This window comes from Sceloporus undulatus, chromosome 1 (genome assembly GCF_019175285.1).
Source record: "Sceloporus undulatus isolate JIND9_A2432 ecotype Alabama chromosome 1, SceUnd_v1.1, whole genome shotgun sequence".
In the NCBI taxonomy this organism is placed as follows: Eukaryota; Metazoa; Chordata; class Lepidosauria; order Squamata; family Phrynosomatidae; genus Sceloporus; species Sceloporus undulatus.
The window spans coordinates 201,917,413-201,932,838 of record NC_056522.1 but is presented as its reverse complement, the minus strand read 5'-3'; the positions used below and the strand labels follow the sequence as shown (position 1 = coordinate 201,932,838).

Genomic DNA, 15,426 nt, shown 5'->3' with positions numbered 1-15,426 from the left:
AGCAGAAGGTTAGATGTACACAATTGTAGCAGATTAAAAGCAGATGTTTAGTAATCATATATGACAGTATAATCTAGTAGAACCTGTCTGCTAAAGAAGAAAACCTGGACCTTTAGTAAGTTCAACAAAAGAAACTTAATATATATAAATAAAGGAAACTGTCAAGCATAAACCTGACCTACTTTAGGTATCATATAGTTCAAAAGCTCATCAATTTGATGTTTTCAGAACAGTTCAGATGTGATATGACCGAGAAATTGGCTAGAACAAAGATGTTGCATGAGTGGCACTGTATAGATTATAAAGTGAACAATGTATCAGTTATTGTCAATGAGATATTTAAGCATATACTGTATTTTCTGGCATATAAGACTACTTTTTAACCCAGGAAAATCTTCTCAAAAGTCGGGGGTCGTCTTATACACCAGCTGTCGTCTTATAGGGCAGGTGCTAAAACTTCTGAGCCAGACTGGAGAATCTGCAGTCGCCGCATATGTAACTGAAGGGCAGATCAAGCTGCAGGCATCCGGGATTCCCGGGGTATGGAAAAAAGAGCCGTGTTTGCAATACCGCTCTGATAGTCTTGGAAACAGGGAGGGCTGGGCAGGCAGGGAGAGCTGACTAATCCAAGCAGGCTTTGTATACAACAAGTTTTCCTAAGTATCTGCATGTCATAAGCATTTGAATTAAAATTACCGTATTGAAATCAAATCTGGTGGTTTTTTAATTTTTTATTTGTTGTGTGTTGGAAGAGGGGTAGTCTTATACAGCAAGTATATCGCAAACTCTATATTTTAACTGGAAAAGTTGGAGGTCATCTTATATGCCCAGTTGTCTTATATGCCAGAAAATATGGGTACTTAATTCCCTTGCATTGAAGGGTCATTAACTTCAAAGTGTGTACCTTTCTGTCTGGATCATATCCTCACATTTTCCTCTTGGAGTAGCTAATTTGCCCACTATATTCTCCCCCTCCCATCTTTTTGCATTCTGTTGATCACTAGTGGCATAAATTTCAACATAAGCTGTTTTTCTTCTAAAGTGTTACAAGTTGTGCCTGATGTAATTGTGTCTCAGCACTCGTACAATCACTATTTCAATGCAAAATTATTATTTTCCTTTAGGGAGCAAAGATGACAGAGCTGGAGACAGCACTGGCTGGGAGTGATTTGTATGCAGCGAGGTTTGGAGAATCCATTGCCAATTTAGGAGACATAGATAATGATGGTTTTGAAGGTAATAATAAATGCCTTTTAAAAATCTGTAAACAGAAAGGAAAGGGGGGAAATTATTGAGATCTCTAAATATAGGTATCTTGAAACACCCAGTGCATAGATGGATAGGTATTTATTTTGATCAGACCATTGTAGTGATCTGATTCCTTGCTCTGCACCTAGAATCTGGTACTTATGGTTAATAGCTGCAATTGGTCCCTCTCACCTGGGATTGTCTTTCTTGACTGGCAGCAGAATTATGAGTCTCAAGAAGAGCAGAATTGGACCTACTATTAGGCAGAGAAAGAAGCAGGTTGGTGGGAAGGTGGGGAAGAGCACTGAAGGGGAAAATAGAGCTGAGTAATGTGACCGATGGCCTATGGGAGGAGTGGAAGATGTCCTTCACCAGTACTGAGGTAAGGTTCATCTCTATGTGGAATGTGGGGGATGGAGGAAATGCCATTTTGTGCTTTGTCTTAAGTAGCAAAGTAAAATCTTTTGGATCAACCTGGGTATCCATCCCTCTTACATGAGATCCAGAGACTGAATGGGAGAGGGGAGAAAGCTATTACTTAATTGGTAGATATTGGCTGATATTTTTAATCTTTCAGCAGATAAAGGGGCCAACATTTTTGTGGAAATTGAATCCCCTCCCCAAACCTTGATGTAGTTAAAGGCAACATGTACCAGTGCTCCTCTTCTTTGGATCATTTATCCTAGCTTTTCAAACAACCGTCTTTGTGCTGCAGGTAATAGTGAGGTAATAGTAAAACTACCCAAGGTTATAAAAGAGATTAGATTATTTGATACCAGTTTCCTTCATTTCCTTTTAATGTCCTATCTATTAAAACAAAACAAAACGATTGACACATTCATGGAACAGCAACAACAGCACCTCTACATATTCTTGTCCATACCTTGGGAAAAGAGCTTGGAGGTATACAACAAACTGCAGCATTATTTATCTTGATAGCTGAACTTCTTTCAGTGAACATTTTGCTGTCCTTTTCTGAAGTATTTATACTTCAAGGTATGATGCATGAATTCTGCTGTGGGGTCACAAAAGCAAAAGATAGTACTGGAAAAGGGAGTTTTAGAAGAACTGGAGTATGCTTGTGAATTTTGTGATTACATTATAAGCCAGTAGTAGCTGTTGTTTCAAAAATTAAGGGTGATCTTTTAACAAGACAAACCTCTTGTTTCACCTGCTATTCCCATCCAGAGTGCCTGAATATGTACAGCGCTGTGCAAATTTACAGCGCTTTATAAATAAAGGTTAATAATAATAATAATAACATGTACAGAAGAATTAACTGCAGATACTAGCAAGTGGTTTTTATTCATCTCTTATTAGAGACCACCCACAAGGAACAGAAAAATACCCAGTCCTATTCTAGGCAGCTAGCCAGATTCTGTGGGCAATAGCCTAGATATACCTGGAATACTGCAGAGGGAAATATGACACTAATGGACTGTTAAACACATGTGGGACTTCTCCATGACAGTATATATTCCTGGAGAGCCAGTGTGGTGCAGTGGATTGAGCATTAGACTACAACTCTGGAGACCAGGGTTTGACCTTGGGCATGTCACACTCTGTTCGCCTCAGATGAAAACAATTTCTGCTGCTCCAGAGAACAGGACCCGGAACAATGGATGCAAGCTACAGGAAAAGAGATTCCACCTCAACATTAGGAAGAACTTCCTGACAGTAAGGGCTGTTCGACAGTGGAACACACTTCTTCCTCGGAGTGTAGTGGAATCTCCTTCCTTCGAGGTCTTTAAGCAGAGGCTAGATGGCCGTCTATTGGGGATGCTTTGATTGGATTTCCTGCATGGCAGGGGGTTGGACTGGATGGCCTGTGTGGTCTCTTCCAACTCTATGATTCTATGAATGGAAAACCTCCTCTGAACAAATCTTGTGATAGGTGTGCTTTAGGGTTGCTGTAAGTTGGAAATGACTTGATAACACATAACAACATGCATTCCTAAAGGTGTAGTAGCATGGCACTTGTGAAACACTGTCTGGGATGAGTAGGAGTGAGTCGCTGTTTGATAGGATTGTTTCATGAAAACATGCCTGCTGACAGAAGAGCAACATCCATCAAATATTCAATATTCTTAGTACCCCATTTAGATCTAGTGATGCGAAGGCTTGTGAAAGTAAAAATAGAAAACAACCCCCCCAAAACCCACAGGGGGACAATATCCAGTTTGGGGGTGGGGCTTCTCATCTCTGTTTGGATCACCCAGATGGATATAGACAGTGTTCTATAATAGTGATTATACCAGATCTTTGGCTACAGCTTTTGAAATGGGAAAACAGATTCCAAATGCCCAGCTATGGTCTTAGGAACACTGAGAGTTGCACAAGATCAGTTTCTCTTTGGTGTCCATATTATCACAGTGAAGTACATTTTGCTATTACTGTCCCTGGAGTAACTTGTCTCTACAAGGGTGTGCTCTGCATTTCGTTGTTTCAGAGCCAAAAAAAAAATCTAGCTGATTTGAAAATGCCCACTTTAATTGTTAAATGATTACATGATTAATATAGGTGGGAGAAATACACTAGCTGATAATCTTTATTTCTGTATCTAAAAAAACAAAACAAAATAAAACAAAACATTGTAACATACCAATATATATGTTAATGTTAACACCTTTTAATTTTCCACTTTAATGTTGTTTTGTTTTCTTTACAGATGTAGCCATTGGGGCTCCTCAGGAGAATGATTTAGAAGGGGCAATTTACATATATAATGGCAGGAAAGATGGGATATCACAAGTCTTTTCACAGGTTGGTATCCTTAAGCTATGAGTCTAAGTTTAACTCAGTTGTCACAGGTAGTGGAGCATGAACCACTAGTGACTGGTTGTTCATTGTCACTGTGCTGGTTTTGGACTGAATCTGTTTGGGTTCAGCATCTTGGACAGCTCTTTTGAAGGTCAAATTTAAACCCAGGTGAATTCACTGCCCCCCTGACATGGAAGCCAGTACTAGCCGCTATCATTAGGCAGGACCTAGACATAACATGTTGCCTGCTCACAAGGCATACAGTTTACAATTTAGGGACACTTTAGCCCAATATGTTCCCTAGCAACCAGACAGTCTGTCAGAAAAGGCACCAATCAGATTGGACAGAAAGCATCCAGAAGATGAGATAGGAATGAATTCACTAACTTCTTTCCATTCATTTATTGAGAAAAGAAAGAGTGCTTATGCCTCAGTATTTCACCATGACTACTAAGTGCAACCAGCATGATGTAGTGCTTTGAGTGTTGGACTAAGACTCCCTGCTCAGCCATGGAGAAACACTGGATGATCTTGGGCAAATAACACCCTCTCGGCCTCAGAGGTGGACAAAGGCAGACACACATGCCCCACACTGAACAAATCTTGCCAAGAAAACCATGAAAACATCAGCTTTGGGTTGCCATAAGTTGGAGAAGACTCAAAGGCACACAACAACAACAAATTCTGAGGCAGAAATATGGCAGATGTGGTTGTAGTATGGAATTAGGCCTGAGGTTTCAGGGATCAGCCTGGCTGCAAAAATAAACCAACTTTAGTCAGCAGGGCTATAATACAGGAAAAGCACCCTTCCAAGCATAGTAAGTGCAGACTAGCTTCAAGAATTCCCAGATTCTGAACTTTAGTGTGCCAGTATGAGAGATCATTGGATGCATTTTTCGAGCAGCTCATTGTCCTGGCCAGCTGTGGTGAGAGCATTGTTTAAATGCCAACTGGAATGTGTATGTACCACAGTGAAAACAGGATAATTCATTAGGAAAGCTGATTTACCTAATTTTGATATTGCTCATCAGATATAGCTACTAGTACTTCTTTTTTAAAAGAATGTCTTCCCTTTTAAAAGATAAATTGTGCTTCCATTTTAAAAATCAGGTCTATCTTGATTTTTTAGAGAATACAAGGGCATCAAATCAGCAACACTCTACGCATGTTTGGGCAATCAATTTCTGGAAGAATTGATGTGGACAATAATGGATATTCAGGTGAGAAAAGGTTTAAAACAGTAAGAACAATGCCCTAAATCCAGTAGTTAGTCCCAACTACGGTAAACTCGTTGACTTAATGGGAACTTGTAGGTCAACACTTACATGCCTTCCATTAATTCAGTGACTTTAGACTAGTTGAGCCTAAGAACTGGAATTAGGTCAAATGTTTATGTCATTTTTCTTACCCACCTTCCTCTGAAATATAATGCCAACGCAGGATAGAAATGAATAAAACAAAACCAATATGAACTGTTAGAAATGAGTTGCATATAAAGAAATTAGCAGTGCAATCCATACATAAGCTAATGTTACTGACTTGGGCCCGGTACATACAGGTGGGAAGTGGCATGCTGGCACTGATTCTAGAGTTCAGAAGCGCGCAGCAACTGCACGCTCCCGAACTCTAGTCCGTACAGACACTGCTATCATGGCAGCCTCTTGTCCATACAGGGGCCGCCATGATGACATCACCACCGTACAGCAACCATATGTCGCTGGCAGGAAGGGGCGTCATGGCAGTGCTCTTTCCTGTTTGTGGTGCCACAAAAAAAGCCGCTCTAGGCATCTTCTTGTTGGCCGTGTGTCAGTGCTGCAGTGTGTGACTGCTGCAGCTCCAACTTGGAGCAAAGATGGGCGGCATGGAGCCACCCATCTGTCGAGCCCCTTAGTTTTATTTACTCCAGGTAAGTACTGAATTCTTTTCTTTCTTTTCCCCCTTTCTCTTTTCTTTTCTTTATATCCTGTCTTTCGCCAGTACAGGATTCAAGGCAGCTCACAATCACACTATCACAGGTGTATAATGCAAGCTTATCAGTGTGGAAGGAACAATGTATACCTTTTGGTATAGATTGGGAGCCTGTTTACCACACTGGTGTAATGCATTATCTCCTCTAGAGGTTCCTGAATGAGCCAGATTATCTAGCTTCATTTCAGTCTTGCTTAAAGCCTGGCTGTGAGACAGAGATGGTTTTGGTCACCTTGATGGATGACTTATGCTGGGAACTGGATTGGAACAGTGTGTTCTGTTAGTTCTGCTGGATTCTTGATGGCTTTTTGTACCACTGACAGTGGAATGAGACTTTTAGGCACTGCTTTTTAGCGGTTTTTAGTGGTTTTGTTCTTTTCTGAAGATGGTGCTGGGGGTTTTCTGTTAGCACTCCAAGTATGCCTATCCTGGGAGATGTCTGATCTGGCCATGTCAACATAAGCCTTATTTACAGCTTGTTTGAATTACTGTAATGTCACTTTGAAAAGTGTTCAGAAAAATCAGCCCAAAAAATTGCATCCAAATTATGAGCTTTTTAGCTGGGGTTGGTCGCAATGAGCATAACATCATTTTACTGCAACAGCTCTACTGACTGGTGGTCCATTTCAGGGCATAACTCAATGTGCTGGCTATGTAGGTTAAAGCCCTACATATTCTCAGTCCAGGCAATCTGAATATCATACTATATCAGCCTGTGAAGGATCTGTAATCTTTGGGAAAGGGCCTTCATTCACTCCCACCACCTTCACAGAATCATTTGGTGGGAAGATGGGAGAGGGCCTTCTTGGTGCCTTCTCCTCAGTTTGGGAACTCCCTGCCTAGGGAGGCTAGGATGGTTCCTTCCTTGCTGTCTTTCTGTCAGCTGTTGAAAACTTTTCTGTTCTGACAGACTTTTAAGAATTGACTGCATTGAATTTTAATAGTGTGTTGTTTTGCTGTTGGTTATGTTTTGTCTTTTAATAGATTGACAGATAGTTTCATTGCATTTTAATTATATTTGTAAGTGTTTTAACTGTATTTGTTTTGTTTTTGTAAGCTACCTTGAGTCCCAATATTGGAGAAAAGGTGGGGTATAAATTAATAAGTTGGTATTGTTGTTATTACATCATGTATTTGGCCGATTGCCTCAGTTCTCTGTTGGTATCAAGGATTGTTCATCCAAATGTGCTACAAATTTCCCTTTAGACCTTTAGTCTCAAACTGTGAGTTGGTGGGGACTTTGGAGACAGAGCTACCCAACATAGCTACCCGACAGAGCTCCTCGCTCCCCTTCTAATTATTTTTTAGATGCATGTGACAACCACTTATGGATGGGAGGGGGGCACCTTTTCTTACTGTTTTGAATTATTTTCAGTAGGTACACTCACTTTTTAAAATTTCAGTTGGAAATACATTTCGCCCTGTACATATTCCTTTTTAAAAATACTCTTTTCTGGTTGAATGGCTCTAAACTTATCTTCTTCACCTTCAGAATTCCTGTGGAAATGGAGCAGTGACTTAGGAATATGACCAATTGCCGTAGAATTATTTGATGCAAGGCATAACAGCCGCATAGCCACATCTGAATGATTCTGTTTAGGATGTTCTAATGATAGATGTGCTGTAATGTATCACCATATCCCCTCTAATTAATAATGTGCAAATAGTGATTTAATATAGTCTAGAGGTGAATATGCAATAAGGGGATTGTGTCTGAGAGATGATTTCTGGCAACTAATGATCATCATCAATCTGTGGACTTCTTTCCCCCTACAGATGTAGCAATTGGTGCTTTTCTGTCAGATTCTGCAGTGTTGCTGAGGTGAGTTGAACACATTCCATTGCTTAGAGACAACTGGACATAATGGTAAATGATGAGCTGCAATTAAATGAATTTGCAATGTACCACTGACTTCATAAGTCTCTTTATTAAGCTCTGAACTTTGTCATTAAACTTTGGATTGCTGTACACCACTGACATATTTAATACATTGGGGGGCTCTCATGTGTGTCACTGGTGTCACTATGAAATTATCCAAGCAGGGAATACTTCAAACTCCATGTGCCAAAGATATATAGGGAATGTTAGCTGGAAAAAAATTAAAAATTAGGCATCTCTGAAATTAACTTTGGTAGAAGGAAACCCCTACTAAAATCAATTTAGAATTATGAAGTACTGTTCTGGTTTCTTTGAAATGTATAGTTTGTTGCTTTGGATCTTTACACCAGAAAAAGCAGGCAATTTCACTAGGTGATAGCACCCAGAGGACAACAGTCCTGTGGTAGAGGACCCTAAAGATTACACAATTTCATCAGGCAGATCGGTAGTTAGGTAGATTTATGTTTAATAGGGGTGGCTTGTAAATACAGTCCTCCCTCTGTTCTTGCAGTTTTGAAACTCACATCCCTCGCTTATGCGTGAGGGATGAACGGAGGAGTAAACAATGGGGCGTGTGACCAAGGCACCTGCCTGCGCGCTCCCGTGGCCGCATGCTTATATTCAGGCTAATGCAACTTGAATGTAAGCGAAACTGTTTTCATGAGGGGTCCAAAATGGATCTCTCATGAAAAAGGAGGGGGAGGTTGCATGAGGAGTGAAAAAAACAATGTAATTATGTATATAAAAGATTAATGAAGGTACCTTAAAGACTAATCAATTTTATTGTTGTTGTCATTGTATGCCTTCAAGTTGTTTTTGACTTATGGCAGCCCTAAAATTAACCTATCACGGGGCTTTCTTGGCAAGATTTATTCAGAGGAAATTTGCCATTGCCTTCCTCTAAGCTGTGAGAGTGTGACTTGCCCAGAGTTAGCCAGTGGGTTTCATGGCTGAGCAGGAATTTGAACACTGTTCTCCAGAGTCATAGTCTAATGCTCATACAACTGCACCATGCTGGCTTTTATTAGGCAAATTTTATTTAGGTAGATGAAGTACAGCTAGGCAACTTGTGGCAGTGCACCTTAAATATTAATCATTTTATTATATTTATTTGTGGGTGGGTCATGGACTGTAAATACAAGTAAGGTTCAATGAGGAGGGGTGAAATAATATATAACACTTTTATTAGGTATAGTGTTAATACAATTATGTTAACACAACTGTCTCTTTTTGTTATTTGGATAACCTGAAAACCCTGTAGAAAAGAGATATTCTTAAGTCATCTGCAGACATTTGCCTCTACACATACAGCTAAGATGTGGGGGACGGATGTGAAATGAATTTCAGCAACCCTTATCTTCCATGATGATCCCATGCTCACAGTTGCTTTGCAGTTTTTTTCATGTTCAGCACAAAAGAGCTACATTAAATGTATGGTGATGAACACAATGTTTACAAACATTTCTGTAATCCACAGCCCTGGGTTTCTCATCATGGAAGTGCCAGAAATGTGTTCAGTTGAACGCTGAATGCCCAGAGATTTATAAGCCAGCCAAAAGTAGGGTTTACAGGCACTCCAAACATTAGCTTGATTTGTGTGCCTGCATACAGCTATGGTTATGTGGTGGCCAGTATTTCAGAAAGCAACATTGCTCTAAAATACCCAGAATTCTTAAGGTTCATCCCATAATTCCATTTTTATAAGTCTCTGATAGATTTATAAACCATAAAATTAATAATTTATTTTCTGAGGTCTATAAATTTAGCCACTGAAATGGTTCTCTCCCATTCTTATTGATGTTAATGTCTCTGCTTCTGCTTCCATACCTGACCCACCCAGCACAGCTATTAGCAGTGATGTATTCAAATCTTTTAGTCTGAATCTAAAGTCAGGTCTCAAATCTCTACCTTCAAGTCTCAATCTGAGTCTCAAGTCTCTTCAAGATACTTTCAAGTCAAGTCTTAAGTCTGGGAATCAACTTTTAACAGCAGAAAAAAGGATGTGGGGTGCATTTCTCAGAGGGAAAAGCCAATGCATTAGGCAGTGGGCTTGAGGCAGGGCTTAAAGTATGTTTGGCAGCCTGCCCCCATTGCACATCAGAGGAGTCTTCTAAAGCTTTTCAAAAGCTTTAGAAGGACCCTTCTGCCTCAAGCTCATTGTGTAGTGCATTTGCTGTTCCCCTCCAACAATTGTGCCCTGATCTCTGGGGGCAGGTTTTGCCTGTTGCTCAAAGTGCATGGCACCAGCAAGTCAGTCACTAAAACTATACAAGTCACAAGTTAAGACAGTGTTGAATCATTGAAGTGATCTGCGTCTGACTTAAGTCCAAGTCAAGTCAATTGACTCAAATCTCCATCAGTGCTATTAGCAGCTGTGAACATGGACACCAATGAGATATTTTTTACTGTTGTTAATTGCCATGCAGCAGGAGCTGGGGATTTTGTTTTTGGATATTGTATTTGAAAAAGGAAGGGTTAAATCTCCATGCAGTCTTGTGGTCTTGATCTGGATTTGTCCCCTGTGGTTACTTTTCAGTTTTAAAAAAGCCAGATGGACTGCATGTGTGTCTGTTGATGGTGTTGTTGTTAACTGCCTTTGACTCATGGATGAGTCCTTTCCAAGGCACCTATCCTAAAGTTCTCTGCTCAGATCCTGCAGGCTCCGGCTCTCCCTGATCAAGTCTAACCATCTGGCATGTGGTCTTCCTCTCTTTTTGCTGCCTTCTACTTTTCCTAGCATCATTGTGTTTTCTAATTATTCATTTTCCCTCATGGTGTGACCAAAGTAGGAAAGCCTCAATTTAGTTATCTTGTCTTCTAGGGATAGTTCAGGCTTGACCAGTTCTAAAACCTATTTGTTTGTTTCCCTGGCTTTCCACAGTATCCTCAGTGTGTGTGTGTGTGTGTGTGTGTGCGCGCGCCATCAAATCTCCCATCAACTTACGTTGACCCAATGAATTTCATTGGGCTTTCTTAGGCAACAAACATACAGAGGAATTTTTGCCAGTTCCTTCTGCATGCTATATATTTAATGTAATGTGTAGCTCTATCATTGGAATCCAAGCCAAAGTATATAAACGATTTCTCTCATAAAAGAGATAAATGAAAATGAAGCATCACAGAAATGGCAAATGGTAAGGGGACATCTTGTGATTACAGATTTCTTTTCTTTTTTCTTTTTAGGACAAGAGCAGTAGTTATTGTTGAAGCATCATTAAAGCACCCTGACTCAGTAAATCGGACTAAGTTAGATTGTGTTTTAAATGGACAGCCAGCTGTATGTGTGAATCTGATGCTTTGTTTTAACTATAAGGGCCGAACTGTTCCAGGTTATATTGGTAAGCTGCTTGTGAAGTGTTTGGACATCTTTCCTCAGCTCTGTGCTGATTGAATGCATTGGGTCCTCTCCATATGCAAGGGATCTATTCCGGGGACCCCCCCCCTCCCGTGTATGGGGAAAAACGCGTATCCTCAAAGCCCATTTGTTTTAATGGGAGTGTTTTCTGGGGCATGTGCACCATTGTATTTTTGGTGGCTTAACCTTCCACATAAAGTTAAAGCTGCATATAGCGCACACGTGTATGGCAAAGGCATGCTGTACATGCATTAATACCCCTGTACAAAGAGTGATTTCCTGCTAAACATTAAGTGGAAATTATGAAAAATTGAAACCAACATTTACTCATCATATTTGAACAATGTATAGAGTAGTTCACCTAAATACTCTAAAGGCACCAGATCCATCTGATCTTGGAAGGTAAGCTAGGCCAGTCCTAGTTAGTACTTGGATGAGAGATCACCAATGAACACTAGCTGCTGTAAGCTATATTTCAGAGAAAGTAACTGGCAAAACAACCTCTGAGTAATCCTTGCCTAAGAAAACCCTATGAAATTCATGGGGTTGCCATAGGTCAACAGTTGACTTGAAAGTGCACATGCATACATAAGGTGTTAATGGTAGGAGACTATCCAGGATATCTATATTTTATAGTAGTTAACTTTTAATTTACTATTTTAAAAGCATATTCTGACCTTCTTTCTGATTTCACTCTTTCCACCCTGGTCAACGTAGATGATAATTCATTTGGCATTGTTGGCAATACTTGTGTAAACACTGTCTGCAGTATAGAAGATCTGTAGCTCTTGTAACTATGTTATCTGCTTGATTTGTTTTTGTTCCAAGGGAAGAGTTGGATAAGAAATAAATGTTGTTGTTGTTAGATAAGTTTGCCAGGAGTTGTGAGACTCAAGTCACACAACTTTAGTGGCATGACAGAGAATACACATTTGATTTTTTTTTAAAAAAAATCAAAAAGAATGTGGCAGACAGGTATCATTCCTGTTTCAATGGACTGATAGGAAGTGCTGTAAGATCTGCATTGATTTAGAAAATGAAATGATGGAATTATGTCCTGATTGTATTGTGTGTTGTCTAGTATAGTTTATCATCAGTTGTAAGAGAAATAGAAATAGAAATATCTTTTGGAGTTACTTTAATAAACCTTCCTTTTTTATTCTCCCCCACCTTAACCTTTGCAGTATTGCTTTATAATCTCATCCTGGATGGTCACAGGAGGCCAGATACAGCAGCACGATTTTACTTTGCCTCTAATGGAACTTCTGAGATGACTTCTGGAAGCATCAAGATTTACAACAGCAAGAATGTTACTTGTACAACTCACCAAGCATTCATGAGGGTAATATGCTTTCTAGTTTAAATTAGAGTTTGGGGAATGAAACAATGGCTACAACTGTGGCTTCATCTAGACTGAAGAATTAATGCAGTTCGATACTACTTGAACTGCCATGGTTCAATACTATGTAATTCTGGGATTTCTAGTTTTTAAGATATTTAACCTTCTCTGTCAGAGAGCTCTGGTGACACAACAAACTGCAAAGCCCAGGATTCCATAGCATTGAGCCCTGGCAGTTAAAGTGGGATCAAACGACATTAATTCTGCAATGTAGTAGCAGCCTAAGACAGTGAGATAAAGAGAACCACTCCTATCAGTGTGATTGGGAGAAATCATTAGGTGGAGCTTATAACAGAAGCCCAGAACAGAAAGGCCAAATAAGGCGGCTTCCAGCTGCTTTATAACTGTGGTATTCAAACAACGCATGCCTCCAAAGCGGCCCAAAGCTGTGCCGAAGCTGAGGTCTAGTCCTTTGGACCGGAGCGAAAAGGAGCTGGGATTATCTGGCTCCTGGCAGCATGGGCTGGGTCCTGCAGGCGTGGCCCACTACAGGAGCGGGCCATGCATTTGCTGCACTACCAACCCACTTGTGGGTGGAGTGGACTCAGGTAGCTCTTTCATGCTGGTCTACTCTTAGCTTTGTTTCAAACTGATGCCTATTTAAAAAGGACAGGAAAACAGACACTTTGTCCATGTGAACCTGCCCAGTTATGAAGATAGTTTGGACCAGTTTTCTGAATGTACTGTTCTTCATTTCAGCTCTTGAACCATCCTTACTTTTCATGTAGTTTACTTTTTATTATTTTGGGGGTGGGGGTGGGAAAGCAGCATTGTGTCTCCTCCTCCTCCTTCTGTGACTTTCATACTTATTCTGAACCTGTAAATTTAAATGTGTTGTAGCTGAGCTAATTCTTTCAACAGATGACTTGCATTTTCAGTATCTGAGAAAATTAATAGCTAATTGGTTTAATGAAGGTAATGTGAAGCAGATGCAAGGGAAGGCTTGTGAAAAATGAGAATGAATTGGACAACATATACAAATAAGCCTGCAGATCAAAATTAAAAAAGGGAACATGGAGGAGAATCAGTAGCTGCCTTATCTCATGGAGGGAATAATTTGATTCACGTTCGCTATTGTAATCTTTGATACTGTTTAATTTTTGTAAATCGTTCATGAATAAATTGAACTTATATTGTTTTTTGTGGGTTTTTCGGGCTATTTGGGGAAATCCTACACAGTTTAGCCAGCCATAATAAAAGGTGTGTTTTACAAAGCTACAAGCTACCTAGACTCATTTCCCATCTTTGTATTCCAGTTTTTAAAGGAGATTATTACCTCTAATACACATTACCCATGATATCTTGAATTTACAATACAATATTATCCAAGATGCTTATGGTCTTCACATTAAGGTTGCAGTTTGAGTGAGCTTTTTCTTATAAGATTGAGATTTCTTTGCATATATCAGGAATGGGAAATATGTGGCCCTTCAGATATTGCCAGTCTCTTAGCATCCATCACTATTGGCTGCGCTGGCTTAGACTGGTGTAAGTTTTATTTAAATAAGGTCCAGAGGGCTCCCCACATTCCCCAGTTCTGATGAACATTTTATTTTATTTTTTAAATGTAATTCACTCATTAGGTTTCCAATTTTCATAGAGAGATGTAAGGGATATCCTGGCTCCCATACATGTCAAAGCCACCTATCGCCTTGGAGAACATGTTTTGAAAGGAAAAAGTACAGATGAACTCCCACCACTCCAACCAGTTCTTCAACAACGCAAAGAGGATGACATCATACAGAGCAAGGTAAGCTACTTATGTTTTTGGAGCTAATGAAGTACTTGTACCCAGGGCAAATTTTGGACAGGTACATTATAATCCAAGCACTTATTTTTATGGATCAGGTTAATACTGATACTTTCTTTCAGGAGTTTATCAGACACAAGGGAAATCGGAAGTATAATGCAATGGCAATCTGAACGCAATCATGGGTTTTCACGTAATTGGGTGATAACCCACTACACACAAATTCGGGCAATAGGAAGTCAGTCCGAGCACAATCATGGGGTTTCACGTTATGGCATGATAGACTACCACACACAAATTCGGACAATGGCATGCCATTTTCGGGGAATGGGAAGCCAGTTCGAATGCAATTCACATTCATGTAAATTCACTGAACTAGTGAATTCATGTGAATGCGTTCTGGCCCCACTTTCTTTTCATTCAAAATTAAGAGAAATTCCTCACGTGTGATAAAATCCTCAGTCCTCAATATGGTAGAATATGCAAATTTTGATATTTTTTTTAAAATCAAAAAATGAACTGAAACAAAATTCTCACCCATCCCTCATTAAAATATTTTTCTCCCCTCTGAGAGAAAACCTCTTGGGAATTGGGCAATTTTAATGGACTATTTGCAATTTGATATTTATTCTGAAAAAAAAATCACTTGTGAGGGTTTTGTGCAGAAAATATTTTCTGAAAAGAAAAGTTGTTTCCATCCATAAAAATCACACGCTTGCTACTATTCTAACAAAAATCTTTCTAACAAAATAAAATCAGGAAGCTTGCTTTTTTGGCAGAAAATACCATTTCTTTCCAGAAAATGCCTTTTTTTCTATGTAAGAACTCCACATAGATGTGTGTGTGTGTGTGTGTGTGTGTGTGTGTGTGTGCGCACGCGTGCGCGAGCATGTGTGCAAAATAAGTCCCATATTGCAGGGATTCTTAGCTGTCCAGGATACTCCCTTTTTCCTTCTGGGATTCAAATATTCATGAATACTGTTTCTATCCCTAGTAGCCCTAAACATTCAGATTAGGCCCTTATATTCTCTGAATTTGAAATCACTTTGATATCTTACAATATTCAT

At 39.7% G+C, this 15,426-nt stretch overlaps 1 protein-coding gene across 2 annotated transcripts in view; it reads left to right on the top strand.

Annotated features, from left to right (window-relative positions):
* ITGA4 (integrin subunit alpha 4) overlaps positions 1 to 15,426 on the top strand; it is a 59,822-nt gene that overhangs the window by 23,384 nt on the left and 21,012 nt on the right. For both annotated transcript variants that reach the window (XR_006102538.1, XM_042455344.1), the window contains exons 10-16: positions 1,125 to 1,236; positions 3,917 to 4,011; positions 5,138 to 5,228; positions 7,753 to 7,798; positions 11,039 to 11,193; positions 12,395 to 12,552; positions 14,210 to 14,359. Coding sequence is in view for 1 of the 2 variants with exons in the window: in XM_042455344.1 (XP_042311278.1) it covers positions 1,125 to 1,236; positions 3,917 to 4,011; positions 5,138 to 5,228; positions 7,753 to 7,798; positions 11,039 to 11,193; positions 12,395 to 12,552; positions 14,210 to 14,359 (807 nt within the window). In the remaining variant the exon portion in view is untranslated. The remainder of the gene's footprint in view (positions 1 to 1,124; positions 1,237 to 3,916; positions 4,012 to 5,137; positions 5,229 to 7,752; positions 7,799 to 11,038; positions 11,194 to 12,394; positions 12,553 to 14,209; positions 14,360 to 15,426) is intronic.